At 38.0% G+C, this 18,628-nt stretch overlaps 1 protein-coding gene across 7 annotated transcripts in view; it reads right to left on the bottom strand.

Moving 5' to 3' along the window:
- The window catches only part of ADGRG2 (adhesion G protein-coupled receptor G2), a 64,377-nt gene that overhangs the window by 28,574 nt on the left and 17,175 nt on the right, over positions 1–18,628 (bottom strand). For all 7 annotated transcript variants that reach the window (XM_027639990.1, XM_027639953.1, XM_027640005.1 and 4 more), the window contains 6 exons: positions 14,915–15,532; positions 5,466–5,507; positions 4,221–4,253; positions 2,676–2,708; positions 1,702–1,743; positions 60–107 (listed from right to left, as the gene is read on the bottom strand). In XM_027639990.1, the coding sequence (XP_027495791.1) occupies positions 60–107; positions 1,702–1,743; positions 2,676–2,708; positions 4,221–4,253; positions 5,466–5,507; positions 14,915–15,532 (816 nt within the window). The remainder of the gene's footprint in view (positions 1–59; positions 108–1,701; positions 1,744–2,675; positions 2,709–4,220; positions 4,254–5,465; positions 5,508–14,914; positions 15,533–18,628) is intronic.

Genomic DNA, 18,628 nt, shown 5'->3' with positions numbered 1-18,628 from the left:
AATATAAAATAATTGGACATATTTTCTGTAAGAATAAAAGGAAAAAGAAAACCACTAACCTGAATAATTACAGACATGTGTTATGTTGCATACAATGGTTTCGCCCGCTGTAGTTTTTTTTGGGAGAGGAAAAAACAACTAATGAGCAAAAAAGTTGAACATAAATCCAATATTGACACACGCATTTACAATCATTTAATGTTTTAAATGTAAATGTCTTTACCTTTTAGAAATATTTGACATACTAGGTTTCATTCCTTTAGAGCACTTATCAAGACATTTTTCAAGACCTGGTATTCAGAAACATGCTGGTTTTGACTAATTAATTTTGAATAATTTTCTGTATCAGTTTCCACAAAAGACTAACATGCAAGTGGTCTCATTTTTTTCATTTTTTTTTAATTTTATTTTTTAAATCCAAATAGAAACAGAAATCAACGTATTAATAAGCTCTTCAAATATCAGAGAATTCAATCACTAGGCAGCACATTTTCTGATTGTGAGGATCCTGCTATGGCTACTTATGATAGCATGAAGCTAAAACTGTTCTACCTGATAGAATGCAACTATGATGACAACAAACATGTATGCTCTCATCTAGTAGAATGTGCCTTTGTTTAGTTACAGCAACCTTTTGGCTGCTCCATAATTTCCATATTTTTAATACTACCTAGACTGCTAAGAAATAACACTGATCCTAAATCAAAGGTACTGTAAACAGATGACTCTGTTGTGTAATATCAAAACAAAGGACCAGAAAGTTATTTGCATCCAAGATAAAATTCCCACACTTTTTTATAAAAGCAACATGGCAGCAAACTTTCCTTACTTAAGCAGACAGATTGGCCCCCACTAATGGAAAAACAAATGCTATTTTCTCTGCTGTTATCATTAATTAATACCAAATGAGATGGGAAATATTTTTTTACACTTCTTCTGTTGTACAAACATTTAACTGTTAAAATTTTATGCTTCATCAATTTTGTCACCATCAATAAACAGCCATCAGAGGATAAGAATTGTAAGCTGGTGGTAATATTCAAATTATTAGAAAAAAATAGTTTTTCAGACAACAGTGTAGATTCCAATAAATTTGATGGTTGGACCTGATGATCTTGGAGGTCTTTTCCAACCCTAATGATTCTATGATCCTAAATTTACTGTTCCTTGTGTTGGCAGTTGGCAACGAAATAGTTACAAAACCTGTATCAACTCCAAGCCAGTTCCTCTTTCACTTGCACTAATTCAGGGTAAATACATTCTAGTGGGTCTACCCACCTCCTACATGGATAATTAAAAAATTAAATTCAATCTACTCCTGGTCCTACTTTTCCTGCCCTGAGGTCAAACATCATGACTTTATTCAGTTTGCTTCTATCTAGTAAAAAGCATGAGGATTTTTTTTTTAAGCAAATGTGGTCCCCGAGATTGTGGTTCTTACATCTTCATGGTAGCCTGCTGATTTGACTTACAAAATAACCAAACTCTTCTATATGCAGCCATCTAGACAAGCATTCTAGAATTAGTCCTTCTGACAGACTGGAGTTCAATGTGAAGTAAGGCAGACTGGTAATATGACACACTACAATACCAAGAAAAAAGATCCTATTAAAAATGTTTGGGAGTAGACTTCCTGAACTCAACGCAAACCGAAATTTTGAGAAGCACAAAAGAAGAGCAGTGGTGATACAGGAATCCTACCTGGTGTTGTGGTGGAGTAATAATCAGTGATTCGAAGAGTTTCTGTTAAAAAAAAAAAAGAAACTAAAAAAAGTTTGAAGTTTTCACATTTTAACTGCAAAAGCCTATGAAATACATGTCACAAAAATAAGCTTTCTTATTTTTACTTTGGACTCCATCTTCCTAGGGGAAGTGTAAATATATGACGATTTATAAGGGGATTAAGTTACTTGCAGCATGAGAAATACAAAAGCAGCAATCAGAGTAAGATCCATCCAATCACTTGTTTATGTCCCCATAAAAAAAAAGTGACTCCAGACTCTCTATTATTCAGAGGAGAAAGCAGGGGTTTTACAGTGTGATTCCCATTTATCCCATTTTACATGGGCTCTTCAGCCTAAATTGAATGATGTTCTAAAAATGTGTCTTTTCATCAGCAGCGAAGAGTAGCAGGATCTCTAGCTCACATCACAGGCATGGAGGAACCTGTACTGACATGGGATGAACCTACTCCTTGTTTTCAAATGCAAAAATCAGGAAAGAAAGGGGTAGCAATTTCTTCTGACTGAGTCTTTACTGATCCTATTTGGCAACTCATTGCAAGAACATATACAAGTGCCTCTAAGGAATGGACTGCACATTTTACTTCTGAAAAATACTTTAAATAGTGTCAGAAAGCACAGAAAACACTCTATCTGTAGATATATCAAAAAACTATACACTTGTTAAAAAATAAAGACGTCCAATTTGGGCTTTGGGAAGCCATCTTGAACAAAAAAGAAAGGTCAACAGTTCAGTGTCAGTTAAATGCACCTCAGAGCCCTACCCATGTGGACTTAAAATACAGATTGCAGATAAAGACAAATGTAAAGATCATGTAAAGAAAATAATTTGGACTAAACAAATCCCAGTTATTAAAAAAAACCCAACAACCAAAAACATGAATGCAACAAACATCTCCCTTGAAACCTTACTCTCTTCATGCAAATTCTCACCTGCACTTTGTGTAGTCTCCTCTGAAGACATATCTGAAGTAGAAAAATGCAAAACAGTAAAATCAATAAAAATGTAAAAAAGCCAAAAATTCTAAATCTAACAAAATCTAAATAAAAGAAGCATTAATAACATCTTGCCTGAAGGATTAATAGGATAGGTGACAAAAGTAACAACAGAGGATTCTGGGGGAAAAAAAGATAAAGAAGTAAAAAACTGTATTAATAAAGTATTTTAGGTTTATTAATTTTTGAGAAAAAAAGATCAAGTATGCATAATGTTGAACACAAACTGAATATTATTTATCTAAGTTCCATTTTAAGAACAAAACAAAGCTTGTTAAGAATATTCACATTATTTCAATACTATAATTGAAATAATGATCACATTATTTAAAAAACCTGAGTATCTGAACAGAAAACAGTTGATAATCGAAATGTTCCTTTTATTGATTTTATTCCTTTAGAAGATGCAGATGAATTTTGCATATCCAATTGCAACAACTGTTTAATTTCAAGGGCCTTTTCCTGCATGAACTCACAACATTCATAAGCAGAGATGACACATTGGTTTTGGCAAACTGTCTCTCCAAATACAATACTTCTGTCAGTTACCATACATAAATAAAATAATGATACAAAGTTTTTTTCAGCTACATCGAAAGAAAGGGAAAAATATTAAGACAATAGAAAAAATCTACAGAAGGATGTGCTTAGTGAGCATATCTTAAGTGTCAACACAGAAACACAAAATGGTTAGAGGACCACTTTGCATCATTCCCATATGACAGTGACTTTTTTTACATGGGCCAGAGCAGCTTCACAACAGAAGAACTTTATACTATCCAAACTTCGTTACTAAAAGCATCACTGTCATTAGAAGAAGTAAAGACAAGTTGGGGCCTCTGTATAGATAGTTGCATATCAAGGAAAAAAAAAGCAATCTACTGCATTTCCATAAAAAGAGAAAAGTAACTTTTCTTTCTGATACATTTACTTCAACTAGGCTAGCTATTCTGAGCATTTTCAGTAGTGCCCTCAATTCCATAGGCAGTGTAAATGCCTATTTGGTTCTTAAGTAAAAACCCTGAAGACAACTAATTTTCTAATACAACTATCATGCAGTCAAAATATGAGGAATTGGAGTGAAAACTAAGTGCTGCTTTCATCTGTATTATTTGGCTTGGTGTATACTACAAGAAATACTGAATTAGTTGCAGTTGCTAAACATGAAGCATAGCCAAAGAAAGACTGTATCTGCAAAAGAACAAAATAATGTGTGTTTCTGTCTATTATTTTTTCTATCCAGAGTACTATATGTACTATACATTAATCAAGAAAGCAACTGGTTTTCACGTACAAGGTAAGCTATTTCATTACAAAATAGAATGAAACAATTAATTTTCTCTTCAAAAAATAAACAATGAAAACACTGAATGTTGGAACTCACATTAAAACTTTTCTGTATTACCTCAAATAAAAGCAGAAGATTTATCTAACAGGAAATAAAAAACATTGCAGAAATTAGTGAAGTCCTGATTTTCTTACCAGAAATGGTTGTTGCAGCTGATTCTCCTGAATCTACAGATTTTGTTTCAGATTTAAAAAAAAAAAAGAGGGGGGAAAAAAAGACCATTATAACACACATGATCATCCTCAGCAGCCTTTTATGTTATCAAAAGTTTACTGCATTCACCAGAAGAGGGCCAACACCTGCTTTTTCAGAATGACACTTCCAGGTTGTCAAAAAGGCAGACGTAACAATCTCTGATTATTAAAAAAATAACAGTTTTTATGAATTAAAATAGACTTTGATGCAAAATTATTTCTTTTCAAGAAATACTGGACAGTTTGCATTGTATAATATTAAGAAACTAAAGATCATTGACCCAAGATATATGCCACACTAGCCTGAAAGCCACATGGCTGTCCTGTCTTGCTAATTCTGGGAATAGGAATCAGGCATACACAAGAAGATGGCTGCAGCCGGGTATGAAGAACTCCTCTCAGACTTTGTATAATAACAGTGAGACTTGCCACCTCAAATTTATCCCATACATATCTGTTCTCTTTTCTATCCTACAAAAAAGCAGCATTAAAACCCCCCTGATTTCAAGTTTGAACCTCTGGTCTTTATAGGAACCAACCAACTATTTATGTAGCAAACACTGTCCACTAGATTTTTGATATTGTTACAGTCAGTGTTTTGATCAAAAATAAATTAGGAAATTTGATATCTGACTCACATAGCCACTTAAAAGTTAGCCCTTTCAGTCACTGAGTGGTTTTTGATAGTGTCACAGACAAGTCAAGTCACAGTTATCACAGAAATATAATCTAAAGAACAGTTGGATGCAAATATGAAGGACTATATACTTAAGGTATTTCAACATCTTCTCTCAAAGTTCAGAAGTCATCCTATAATGTTGCTTACAACACACTGATTATAGTGTAAAGCCTTTCCTTCTTCTGTAGAAGACTTAAATCACAGATATCAAAAGTTTCCAAGGAAAACCAGACTGGTTTTTTGATTAAAAATGGTAAACAGGGAGTTTCTGAAATGCTAATCATTCATGATTCCTTGCTCAGACTGTATTTTTTCTGGAAAATTACTGCTGCCATTTGCACCATGAAATTGGCTAATAAGCCACCAGGATTATATGGATAATTGATTTAAAATATTCGCATATGCATAGCTATCTCCATGAATTAAAAAGTAACAGCAGCAGCAATCTTCCTACACACTTTCTAAAACAGAACAATGGGGAAAAAACCCACAGAACCCAAATATACCTGTTATCTGTTTTCTGCCAGGCAACGTAGCAGTCGTTTCAACTGCAAAGGAAGAAGATCTTTTAGGAGTGGAAGCTTTTATATGTATTTGTACACACACATATATATACACACAGTTTTTTAAACACAACCATTTTAGATGTGCTACTCACTTCAGTTCAAGCTGGTTTGCGAAACTACTTTGCATCCATTGAGAAATATGTGTCAAGTCTTTCTGAAGTTGTAGATTGAACTGGGTTTTTTTTTACTCAGTTTATCACTTTTATACTTATAAAAATACAGATTAGGCCATGAGCTTTCCCACTACCCTTCCATTGCCAGTGTTTTTAGAAACCTGTTCAGCACATTTGCTTGAGCAAAGATGAAGCAGACTGAAATAGCAGCAACCAAAATGTAACAAGTACAGACAACTGTGCTTTCACATGGTTATTTTTGTAAAAATGGGGAAAATTAATGCTGATGAATTATTCAAAAAATGAAGTTTTATTAATACAAAGAGAATTGGAGAAATTAAACAGCAACAAAAGAAAGCAGAAGGCACCAGATTTGGGTAAGAAAGGGTTGCTTTATTCCGTACATCATGACAAATTACATGGGGTGTACTTTGAGAACGTACTAACATCATGATGCACATATACATCACGAAGACACTCATGTGTCCAAGAGCTGCACCACCAAAGAACAGCTAAACAATGAGCAGACAGATCAGGCTGCCAGAAAGGAAGTGGTTCAGGTGAACGTGGACTGGGAATGAAAAGGTGAGCTGTTTCTAGCTCAACGGGCCCAGGAAACATGTCCCTAGTGATGCCTTAAGGTCCTTTTAGTTTTTTGATTTTCCTAATTTTTATAAGTTTTATAAGTAGCTATATAGCAGAAGTAGATTTTAGAAACAGCAGCATTTATTCGTTTACCCTTTCCCTTACCCTTAGCATAGTAACTACACACATTCTTCAACCCTTTTACCCCAGTTCCCCATATCAGTACACCCGAATTCCTTTAAAATGTTTAGTCCCTTGTCAAGATAGGCCTATTCTGTTTAAAGAACACTTGTACTCTGGCGTAAACCACAGAGTACAGTCAAAAACTGGGTAACCATGTGCTCTTTGTGCTCCGAAGAAGACCAAGTGATGAAGGAGGTGGTCTTGAAAAGACCCCAGCCCCAATTCCCTTGGGGCAGGCCAGGGGTGGACCAGGGCAAAAGCCAGAGGGTGGAAAAACCTGGGATTGGACAAACAATATTATAAATTGTAAGCACCTGAGGCAGAGGGGCGTGTAACTTCTGTGCCTTGGAGGCACGATTAAATCCTTTTCTTATCTCACCTCTAATTAAATTGCTCTGGAGGTTTTTTTTCCTCAGCTCCTTTAGGCATCGCTAGGGATTCCCAGAGAGAGATGCCATATAGAGACGGGCCCTTGATAAAGGTGTAGATTTGACAATCAAAGCTCTGACACAGCTACTCATGAATGTGAAACATGCTGTAATCAAGTAAGCCAAATGAGTAAAATCTCCCTGGAATAGAAGATAGTGTCTGGGCTATCAATGATGAGGCCAAGCAGATCAATTAAATCCCACCACTGCTGCAAGCCTGCCACAAGGCAAGTGCCACGTGCTTCCTGTGGTGGAGAAAACTAGCACATGGCTACAAATGTACACTGCAGCCTGTGTCACCACTCAAAACATCACCCTGGGCCTTGAAAAACATGTGGCAACACACCATCCCATACAGGAAGACCCTTAAGATACAATATTGACTTTAAATAATATGTAGAACTGAAGCAGTAGTCAGATAAAACTCTTGTGAATTGTTTAAACAGGTAAATAGTTTTTTTAAGGTAGAATGCGTGAACAAAAATAATTGAGTCAATTCTACATGAAGAAGTGAATTTCTGCCCAGAGAAGAAAGTATCCTTCCACAGGTGGGCAAATTGATCTTCCTACTACAGAAAGTGAATTCCATCTCCAAAACTTTACCTGTTACTGGTCCTGTCTCACTAGTGGTTAGCACCTTGTGTAAAAACCCTTATCTCCAACGAAAAGGCTCTTGAGGAAATTCAGTTCTCGAAAGGAACCCATCTCTCAAATGTCCAGCATTTCACAACAAATACCACCACACTGCTTCTTCTGCCCACCAAAAAAATAAGTTTTGCCCAGAAAATCTGACCTTAAGATCTTTCTCTCATAACCTTGTGGATTCAGTGTAGACATAGTCTTGCTGTATGCAAACTGTATTTCACATCCTCCATATCCCTTCAATCTGCTTTGTGAATTTTTGAGAACACAAGTAGTACCCTGAGACAGGTAAGAAAATTGCCCACTAACATATTTAGTATTGTAGGTTAGTAAGAAGACAGTGAACTCTAAAAATGCCAGATGCTTTTAATAACAGATCTAGCAGTACAGGGAGTAAAATAAGCTAAACACAAACCATGAACATGGAGCTGACAAATACAGCCAGTGATGATGGCACACATAATCTGAGGGGCACTTTTTTCTGGAAAAAAACCTAACCATTACTTTTCTTACAGCACAATATTCACATGCCTAATGTTGACAGAAATTATTCATGACACTTGTCCTCAATCAAGGTGCAGAATTAAGTTCACTAACCAAGTCTTTCATCAGAATCACCTTATCATATATAACTAAATATCACTTACATTTGTTAACCCTCCTCCTTTGCTGTGTTTAAGAACTAGAAAAGAAAATTAATAAGGTTTATTTGGAGAAGAATTAAAGTTCAATCCAAAATAACTCTGAAGTTGACATGAAAAAAGGGAAGTAAAATAACTAAAGGTGTGCTAGTTACAAGCCAACAGAAAATATATTTCCCTTATGTTGTTTACTGTTGATAAGAGCAAGAAAATCCACACGTATATGAAACATCCATTTATTTGCTCTGTGGGTTTTTATTTGCAACATTGTTAGTTCAGGATCATCAAATCAATATACCTAATATATCCTATGCCAAAACATGACATCATATATTCTAGTAATACTTTGCTACATTTTCTCTAATAGAAAACATTCCTGAGGATTCAAACAACAAATAAATAGGCAAAAAAAATTCAGTATTATTCTTTGCTTTTGATGCAAAGGACATAGAACAGAACTCCACAAGAACTGTTTGCTTTCTTTTCTGAGGGAAAAGACAACTCCATTATATGAGATAAGTATCAGTTTCTGTTACTAATATGCATCATTAAAAGTAGAAGTAGCAAGTCCCTTACTGTCTTCATATCACTTTGTACTGTTCTGACAAAAATAGCTACAGGCTAAGCCAAGACTTGAGAAACCCCTTTGTGTAGGTAGAGGAAACTGTTCCACTGGTATGAAACCTGTTTAGCCAACCATAACTCCATATCACAGCTGCAAAAATTGTCACAACCTTCATTTCCCTTTCATTTTCCACAATGACTTTGTATGACAGTGGGAACCACTGTAACTTTAGCATCTTCCATCTGGTAGATTAAACCCACTAGTAAAAGTACTTAAGGCTTGGTGCACAAACTGATGTAGCTCTGAGAGAGAGCAGTGTCTGACCCTATCTAAAAAACAGCCTTGTGCTTACAGCATTCCTTAGCATGACAGCTCTTAATTCTTAAGCAACTGGCTCTTTTAGGATGTGATGGTCTCTACATGTCCTGCTAAAGCTGTTCCACCAAGCAACACAGAACTGAAAAATCAATTCAGCCAAAGGAAAAGAAAGGCAGAAGGAGGCTTTGTAACACAATGGTCAAGATGAGACAGATGGTTCTGGACCCTGCACCAAAGGCACTATCACTCATAACATGCTATTTTTTTGGAAACTCGGACACAACATACAGAAAAATCCCCTAAAGCACAAAGGATGTCTAGTGTTCTACCTCCAACTGGAAGAATGAAAAAAATCCTTTTCTTCTCCCTACCTGCAATCTAACTTATGAGCAGTAAACTCTTTCTTAAATGTTTTGGAAAGGCCAACACCCTTTCTGATTCACCTGTCTTCAGGCAACCAGCTCTGCCAGAAGCAGTTCAATTTTTCCAGGGCGGAGAAGTGAGAAGCAGCTGGAACCTGGCTGCCGATAACACTTCATCCAAGAAGTAAATTACTGGCAGCTGTTTTTGTCCCTCTGTCTCAGGGGAACAGTGTTGCTGCTGACTAATCCTGTTTTACCTAACACTTTTTGATCTCTTTTAAACTTCTACAGAAAGCATCCTTTGAGCAAGCTGAGACAACAACTACACAGCTTTCTTAGGAGGAGAAAAAGAGTCTGAGCTGTAGTGAACTAGAGCTCTACATGGACTTGGCTGTTAGACAACCATGACCGTACATTGCTAATAAGATCAGTTTTGACTTACAGGTGCACATAAAAATACAAGGAAATACTTAAAAATTAGATTTTCTAAATAAGAAGTTACAGCAAAACCTTGAGTGCTTAAAGTTTTTTCACCAAAACTTCACCTGATTCAGGCAGGGGAATTGACTCCCACCAAAAATACCAAAATGGAAGTTTTTATTCCAGTTTTTATCATCACCTTCTGGTTAAAAAAAAAAAAAAGTAATTAAAACCATTTTACACTGAAAAGTCAATTCCACACTACATTTTTTAATTCTATACCAATCCTCTTCTACACATTCTTACAGGCAATAGTTATTGGTATGTATTACAGCAATCACCAGTACTGTGCAGTAACCACTGTCCTTTTGCATTCAGTGAAATGAAAATGCCTGGCATTAATACATTTCACAGGACTTGTCACAAAAGAACCTGGGAAGCTCAAATAGCAAAACTTCAAAGTGGTGCTGTTCTAAAGTCCAGCTATTTACAGAAACAGGCACCAAAAATATGACATTCAATTATCATATTCAAAATAAATCCATATTTTCTATTAAGATATTAAGTCCCTTTAACATTTGAAATTTTTAACGAATAAACATTCTGCCAAAATGAGCCATCCTGTCACACAAGGCATTAATAATAATAACACATAAAAATCCTCCCCAACTAACAGTTGTTAAGTTAGTTGTACATGGTAGGATAGCCTACCTTGATTTTCTATGTAAGTTAGATTTTGAGGCACACTGTATATAAATTTCTAGGACAAAACTTATGTACAATCTTCGTTTTACGTTTTGGTGCCCCTCATGACACCTCATATCTGCTCTGACTCCCTGTGGTGGAAAGGATGAATTATCAGTGACCATTGGACAGAAAAATATGTAAGAAAACAATGACAGTGCTTTTTCACATCAAGGTCTGTCACTTTGGCCAGTTTTAGTATCCTTATCAGAATATTTAGGCACAATTACTTTTAACTCAACTTTCATGTTACATGGTTTTTAGGAAACCAGATTAAAAATACAGTTTTTATCTGTTTGTAGAAAGCTGTACATTAGATACTGAGGTGGATCAAATCACCTATTCTCCAGCAAGTTGATTTCCAAAAAGCCATTTCCTTTGATATCACAGAAGGGGGAGGGAATGAGAGCAAAGAAAGAGCAGGTCAAACATGCATTCTGTTAATAGGTACAAAGTAGAGTGGTACATGACTCATCAAAAAGGCACTCCAGAGTTAGGTACTTTTTTCCCATCACATTTACTTCCTTCAAGAGCTTCTAGAGGTTTCTGTGGTATTCTGTCCTTACAGTTTTAGTAAGAAAATTGTATTGGGGCAAATAATCTACTTTTTCATCTTCTGCTTTCATGATCCACTAAGTAAACATAATAATAGGACCCAAAATTTGGTAACCAACAGGCTGAGATACAGACTGGATGAGTGACAGCTTCATTTCCACTTTCTGCCTGAGGACATAAAGCCTTGGGACTCCACCCTCCCATCCAGGAAGGGTGATCCTGTCATCAGATGGGCACACAGGCTGGGAAATCTTTAAAGGGAATTATATGAACCTAAAACATACCTCCTACTGCTCACACCTGCAGACTAGAACAACAACCCAAACTGAAGTGTTTCTCTTCCTTGAGAATGCAAAGGCAAAATAGTCCCACAGGACACTGGTCACTTCCCATTTCTCCCGTCAGCATTAAATGCTTTCTTTGTTCAGAAGCCTGGAAACCTCTTCCAGAAACACCAATAGGAGGCTCAGCAATATTGAGGGTGAAAAGGGTACATGAAAAAGAGGGGACAATATCTTAATCTTGAAGGTTGGACAAGACAGTTTACAAAAATCTAAAATGCCACAGTATAGTCTGAATTTTAGTTATTAAAAAAAACAAAGGCAACCAAAAGCAACAGGCACTGGACTCTTGCTAAAACCTAGAGCACCAATATCACAAATGAGATGACAGTGCTCTACTGCCAGTGATACTATTGACAGTTATGCCAAAAATAATCTATTTATTAATTGAAATTAGTTAAAGATATTCCATCATCTCTGTACTCCTTGTATAAATGCACAGCTTAACAGTTTGGATATTTATATTTGGATTAAGAAAGTTACTGTTTAATGTGTAACTGAAATGATTAATGTTTAAACAGTACATTTCTTCCCACTGTGAAGTTATTATTAAAGGCAACTTGCAAATATCCCATGTGAAAATGACAACTGAAGAGCTGGTGCTCACAGGTGACTAAAATTTCTTTTCCAAGGATTTAGCATTTTAAACTCACTTATTTTCTTGTGGGTCTGTTCTCTTGAATCACCCAGAACTTTAGATTACTTAGTAGGCTTTTTACTTGGATTATACAGAGACATTAGTGACACCATTCATATTCTCCACATTAAAGTATGTAGCTACAGAGGAATCATTCATCAAGGAACAAGATACGGAAATTTCCCAAAGTTAGAATTTAGAATAGTAAGCGCATCTTTCTTCACTTATATATTTTTAAATAACAGGAGATGACCTGTAAAGTGAGATACATTCAATCTGTGGCACACTTTTCTCCATATCACAGCTATTATGCTACTTGTCATTCTCAGCAAGAGGGGAATTATCAAAGGAACCTGAGGAATGTAAGTGGAAGGCCAGTGACGCACAATGTGCGTGGCCTCCTGCCCTCTTTGGCCCTACCTGCAGTTTTTACAGCTGCCCAGCCTGCAATGGCCACACCAAGCAGAGGAGAACCAGAAGACTCTGTGACTGGAAGAAGAAAGAATTTCATCTTTAACTCAGATCTAAAAGTTTGGTGTTCCTAAGCACCATTAGTCCAAGAAATGTGATCAGCCCTCATCACAAGCTGGGAAGAGGTAGGTATGTCCTTTCTTGCAAATCTTCAGAGCTATAAGATACATAGCTACTGCAAAGGCAATCCCATCCACTTCTGGGGAGTGAACTACTTGGTTAAAGCTGAGCATGCCTCCAAGTGCTAAGCATGTGTGGAAATCTTACCAGAATCAGGATTTTGGTCCGTATTAGACCTCACACAGTTAAGAAAATATTAAATTAATTTTTGGTAATCTGAAAAACTACCATTAAAATAAATTATAAAACCTAAAGAAAAATAATCAAAAGAGACAAGAAAAAGAAAGTCAGGAAAAGGAGGTAAGGAAACATGAAATAACTATGTAATGTTAAATTATGGTAGCCTTTGACTGATATTTTGCAAATAATTGCTTTATTTAGGCACAAAATGCAACCAGGTCACAAAAAAAATTCTGAAACTTGTCCTCCGGCACAATTATGACTGTAATGAACCACTTCCTTTTCACCTTTTGTGCCTATACAAGAGGCACAGTCCTTTTCCAGGTTTTATCCCTTTGCCAGTTATATTCTTTGCAGATGCAAAATCACATCTTTCTGCAGACTTACTACTCAAAGTCTTTCTGTTTCAACAAAAAACAGAGAAGCCTCCGAAACCAGGTAATTTTTACGCAGGTGTTCAGAGGAATTTATTGAAAGAAATCATATTATAAGACTGGCAGCATTATCAATTAAAATTGCCTGACACTGACCGTTAGATATTCCTACTGTAAATGCTTTGTTATCTATTAGACTAGCATTTGCTAAATACATGCTTTTCAGAGGATGACTTGGGGAGGCACAATCAGCTAAAATGCATCTATTACTGAAGAGAGGCAAATAAACTGTAAAAAAAAAAACCCAGTGAGCTTCTCTTTGAAAAGCATTTAATCTCCCAAGTTATCTAGAGAAGGTAACTTATATTTGTCAGTAGAGATGGCCTCTGCACTGAAACGAACCCCTGTCAGCAGTTTCACTAAGTAGCAGAGCTTTGGAAACCATGCATCTTACACACTCACTAGAGAGCTCTTGCAGACAGACAAAAGATTCCAGAAGCCATTAAATCATGAATTCTAAAATCATTAATCCGTTGGGGCTGAAGTTGGGCATTGGCTAACCAAACTGCCCTGTGATGCTCAAGGGAGCTCTATATTCAGGGCAGAAGGTGCTGGAACTGAAAACAAGGAGGTTGTCCTTTCTGTGTACCAGTGAAAGAGAATCAGGTGCTCCACTCCATTCTGCTTCACTCCACACTACCCAGACATACCTCTCTCGAACTTTCTTTGTAGAAAACTTTTTTTCTGGTAGCCAGAACGTTCCCCCTTTCAGACTTAGTAATGTATTCCTTCAAACACGGTCACACATGAATAAAAGAAAGACATCCTTTCTTCAGCTCCTTTTTCAAATCACACAACCCAACAAAGATGTGCTCCCAACTACAGCGTCAGGGTCAGCAGAGGAACTTCATTCCTTACAAATCAGTGCAAAAAATCTTAGGATTTTTATATAATTGAGCCAGTCACCTTAAAATCTCTTAGGAGATAACATCATTTACTACAATTGATAAATTGGATCCCACTGAAACTTGATTCAAGTTTGTCTTTCTTGCCAACAGATAGGCTAGCAAGAGCTAAAAAGAGGATTATTCTCTTGCTTGAACTCAATTTCTCTGAAAAAAAAAAATCTTGGTTTGATTGGATTTAAAGATTTTTTATGGTTCTTTTTCAGGGCAGAGGGGAATTTTGAGAAATGTGTGAGAAAGCATTTGGCCATTTTAATAAAGGAGTCATTACTGATAAAGAAGAAGCCTCCAGTAATTTTTACAGATGTAGACCATGCCAGCTGAAGATGGTGTAATGTGCCAATGAAGCAGCAAAAAGTTACACTGATAGAAATTCTGGACCAGCAAATGTGCACAGTGAGGACCACCAATGCTTTCCTCTGTATATTCCCTGTACAGAAGGTGTGTAAATTAATTAAGATGACATTGATACATGCCCAAACACTCCAAGGAGTTTTGGTTGCTTGCATCCTGCTCTCATATTACACCGACAGTAGATAGACACAAAAGTTGAAGCAAGTTGAAAGTTTGTAAAGAACTGCTGCTACGTTTTTTCATTTGGATAAAAGCTAGCAAAAGCTGCAGGTTCTCACGTGTTCTCATTAACAATTTAGCTAGGAATGATTAGTAGAGTGAGGCTTTGTAAAATTTGGAAGAGAAACTTTTGACTAAATCATTATTTCAAAAACAATGCAATGGTACTTACCACATGGCAAAGAGTTATCCTCTTCTGCTGTGGTGGTATAGGTCCAATCCTCCTTTCTCCAGCCTATAACACCACTATCCTGGCAGTCCTCAGACTGTGTTATATTTGCCTTGTCCCACATTCTGAACATGTACAGTTCCCCAGTCATACCCTGGTTAGGTGATGCAGCTGCACCTCGTGGCTTTGAACAGCCAAGTAAGAACTGGCCTTTTCCAGGCAAATTAACTTTCCCCCTTAGTTTTTTGTTTAATCTTTTTTTTCCATCTATGAACACCTTCATCTCCTCATTGTCACTTTTCCACTGGATACATATTTGGTTCCAAGTGTTTTCATGAAGTCTTGCTGTTTTATTGATTTGATTTCCAAACAACCATATGCTCAATTTGCCATGATCTCCCATAAGTCCAAGATCATACTTATTTGCAGAGACATTGATGTGAGGTGTTTCTTGAGTGTATACATATGCTATCCATGGACTGTGTGATGAATAAAGTTTGAGGTCCACACAGACAAGGAATTCTTTCAAGGGATGCAGAGAAATTCTTGATGACATAATCCAAGGATCTTCACATGCAGTCTTAAAGACAGCTTTGTATCGCCCCAGGAAATCCTCCTGATCTAAATAAAGAAAAGGTGATTTGTAAAATTATTTAGTTTTTAAAAGTATCTTCTATACCACTGTTATTCTTCCATATAGTACAATTCCTAGGCATTTACGTAGGAATTTTTAAAACAACACATTAAGAAATAATCTTGTAATCTACTCTTTTGGTGTTTTTTGGGGTTTTTTTGTGGTAGGGAAGAGACAATTTTGGAGGCAGTCAATAAATCCTAGCTGCTCATGAAAGCTTTGAAGTAAAACTCATGCACGAGACCAAGGATGACCATGTAGAACCACCAAATTGTTTAGGTTGGAGAAGACCTCTAAGATTATCAAGTCAACTGCAAGTCCAGCACTGCCAAGTCCACCACTAAACCATGTCCCTAAATGCCACATCTACATGTCTTTTGAACACCTTCAGGGATGGTAACTCAAAAACTTTCCTGCTCAGCCTGGTACAATGCTTGACAACCCTTTCCGTGAAGAAATTTTTCCTAATATCCAACCTAAACCTCCCCTGGTGCAACTTGAGGCTGTTTGCTCTTGTCCTATCATTTGTGACCTGGGAGAAGAAATAACTCCCACCTCACTACAACCTCCTTTCAGGTTGTGAGCAATTAGGTCTCCCCTCAGCCTTCTTTTCTCCACGTGAAACAACCCCAGCTCCCTCAGATGCTCCTCATAAGACTTGTGCTCCAGACCCTTCACCAGCTCCACTGCCCTTCTCTGCACACACTCCAGCAACTCAATGTCTTTCTTATCACGAGGGGCCCAAAACTGAACACAAGATTTGAGGTGTGGTCTCACCAGCTCTGAGTACCAGGGAACAATCACTGTCCTGGTCCTCCTGGTCACACTTTTGCTGATACTGGCCAAGATGCCATTGGCCTTCTTGACCACCTGGGCACACTGCTGGTTCATGTCCAGCCAGCTGTTGATCAACCCCCCAAGGTCCTTTTCTCTCAGGCGTCTTCCAGACACTCTTCCCCAAGCCTGTAAGTAGCACTGCCTGGGGTTGTTCTGACCCAAGTGCAGGGCCTGGCACTTGGCTTTGCTGAACCTCATACAACTGAGGCTTCATTCTGCTCCCCATTCCTCTCTTCCAGCTCAGGGTGCTGGGTATCCAGAGAGCAACTGGTCTTTCTAATAATGATTGAGGCAAAAAAGGCATGAAGGCACCAGCCTTTTCCTCATACTATGTCATTATGTTCCCCCCTTCATCCAATAAAGGCTGGTGATTCTCCTTAGCCCTTTGGTTGCTAATGTATTTATAGAAACATTTTTTATTGTCTTTTAGAGCAGTGGTCAGATTAAATTCTAGCCGAGTTTTGGCCCTTCTGATTTTCTCCCTGTATAATCTCATGACATCCTTGTAGTCCTCCTGAGTTTCCTGTCCCATTTTCCAACTCTCCTTTTTTTCCTGAGTTCCAGCCAAAGGTCTCTGTTCAGCCAGGCTGGTTGCCTCCCCCTCTGGCTCATCTTTTAGCCTGCTCCTGCACTATTAGGATTTCCTTCTTGAAGAAGAATGTCCAGCCTTCCTGAGCTCCTTTGCCCTTCAGGGCCGACTTCTCCAATAATCAAAAACTCTTACCTTTTTGAGATCACTCTGCCCAAGACACCCTTCAATCACCACATCATGCACTAGTCCTTCTCTGTTCACAAACAACAGAGGTCCAGCATGTCCAGTAGGGCACCTTTCCTAGTTGGCTCCCTCACCAACTGTGTCAGGTCACCTTCCAAACACTCTGGAAACCTCCTCGACTCTTTCCTCTCTGCTGTACTTCCAACAGGTGTCCTGGTAAGCTGAAGTCCCCCATGAGAACAAGGGCCAGTGATCATGAGACTTCTCCTAGGTACTGATGGAATATTTCATTTGCCTCTTCATCCTGGTTGCGTGGCCTATAACAGATTCCCACCAGGACATGTGCCTTGTTGGCCTTCCCCTTGACTCTTATCCACAAACACTCAACCCTATTGTCACCATCATTAAGCTCCAGACAACCAAAACACTCCTAGTGCAACACAGCTACCCCACTGCCTCTCCTTGCCTATCCCTTCTGAAGGGTTTATACTCATCCATTGCAGCATTCTGGGTGTGAGTCATCTCACCATGTTTCTGTGATAGCAGTTGAGGCATCGTTTTCCTGCTGCCCCATGGCTTCCAGCTTCTCCTCTTTGTTGTCCACCTGCACAGGTTGGTGAGGATGAACTTTAGTTGTGCTATTGATCCTGACACCTCTCTGGAGGGAGGAACCCCAGTTCCTACACAATCATTCCCAGGTACTTCCACGCTTTCTAACACATCAATAACTCTTGCATCTCTGCTGCTGTGGGGATCTCCATCCCCTACTTTCACTGAGATGACAGACCAAAGGATGCTGCTAGCACACCATCCCTCAAATATCAATGTGTTGCCCTGAGACTTCTCCAGTGATCCTGGTTTCATCCTCTTCTGCCTTCAAATCTAGTTTAAAGCTCTTCTAATGAGCACTGCTAATTCCCATGCAAAGATCCTTTTCCCACTTTGAGACAGGTGTACCCCATCTGTCGCCAGAAGGACTTCTGTCGTGTAAACTGGCCCATGATCAAATAAAATGTAGCAATCTAAGGAATCTGTGAAATGACAAATGGGAGGCAAAAAGAAAATCACAGGTTGTGTGTCCTATATCCAGGACTGCACAGATATTTTGCATTCAATAGATACTGGATAAAATACAGAAACAGAGATAGAAGGCAGCACTACAGCCCTTACTGCATTCTTACGTCTCAGTCTTGCATCCTCCTCCTCTGAACAAGATCATATTTCTTCAAGCCATTTTAAAAAGGTAAAACAGAAAGACTCAGGGAATTACAGGCCAGTAAGTCTCACCTCTGTGGCCAGCAAGTCTCACCTCTGTGGCCAGCAAGATCATGGAGCTGATCCTCCTGGAAACTATGCTAAGGCACATGGAAAAGAAGGAGGTGATTGATGACCAACACGGCTTCACCAACGGCAAATCATGCCTGACAAATTTAGTGACCTTCTAGGACAGGGTTAAAGAATTAATGGATGAGGGAAGAGCAACTGATGTCATCTATCTGGACTTTTACAAAGCATTTGACACTGTGCTACA

Source organism: Corapipo altera, unplaced genomic scaffold (assembly GCF_003945725.1).
Source record: "Corapipo altera isolate COAL_440 unplaced genomic scaffold, ASM394572v1 0, whole genome shotgun sequence".
Classification (NCBI taxonomy): Eukaryota; Metazoa; Chordata; class Aves; order Passeriformes; family Pipridae; genus Corapipo; species Corapipo altera.
The sequence above is the reverse complement of the archived record's forward strand: the minus strand, read 5'-3'. Positions and strand labels throughout refer to the sequence as shown.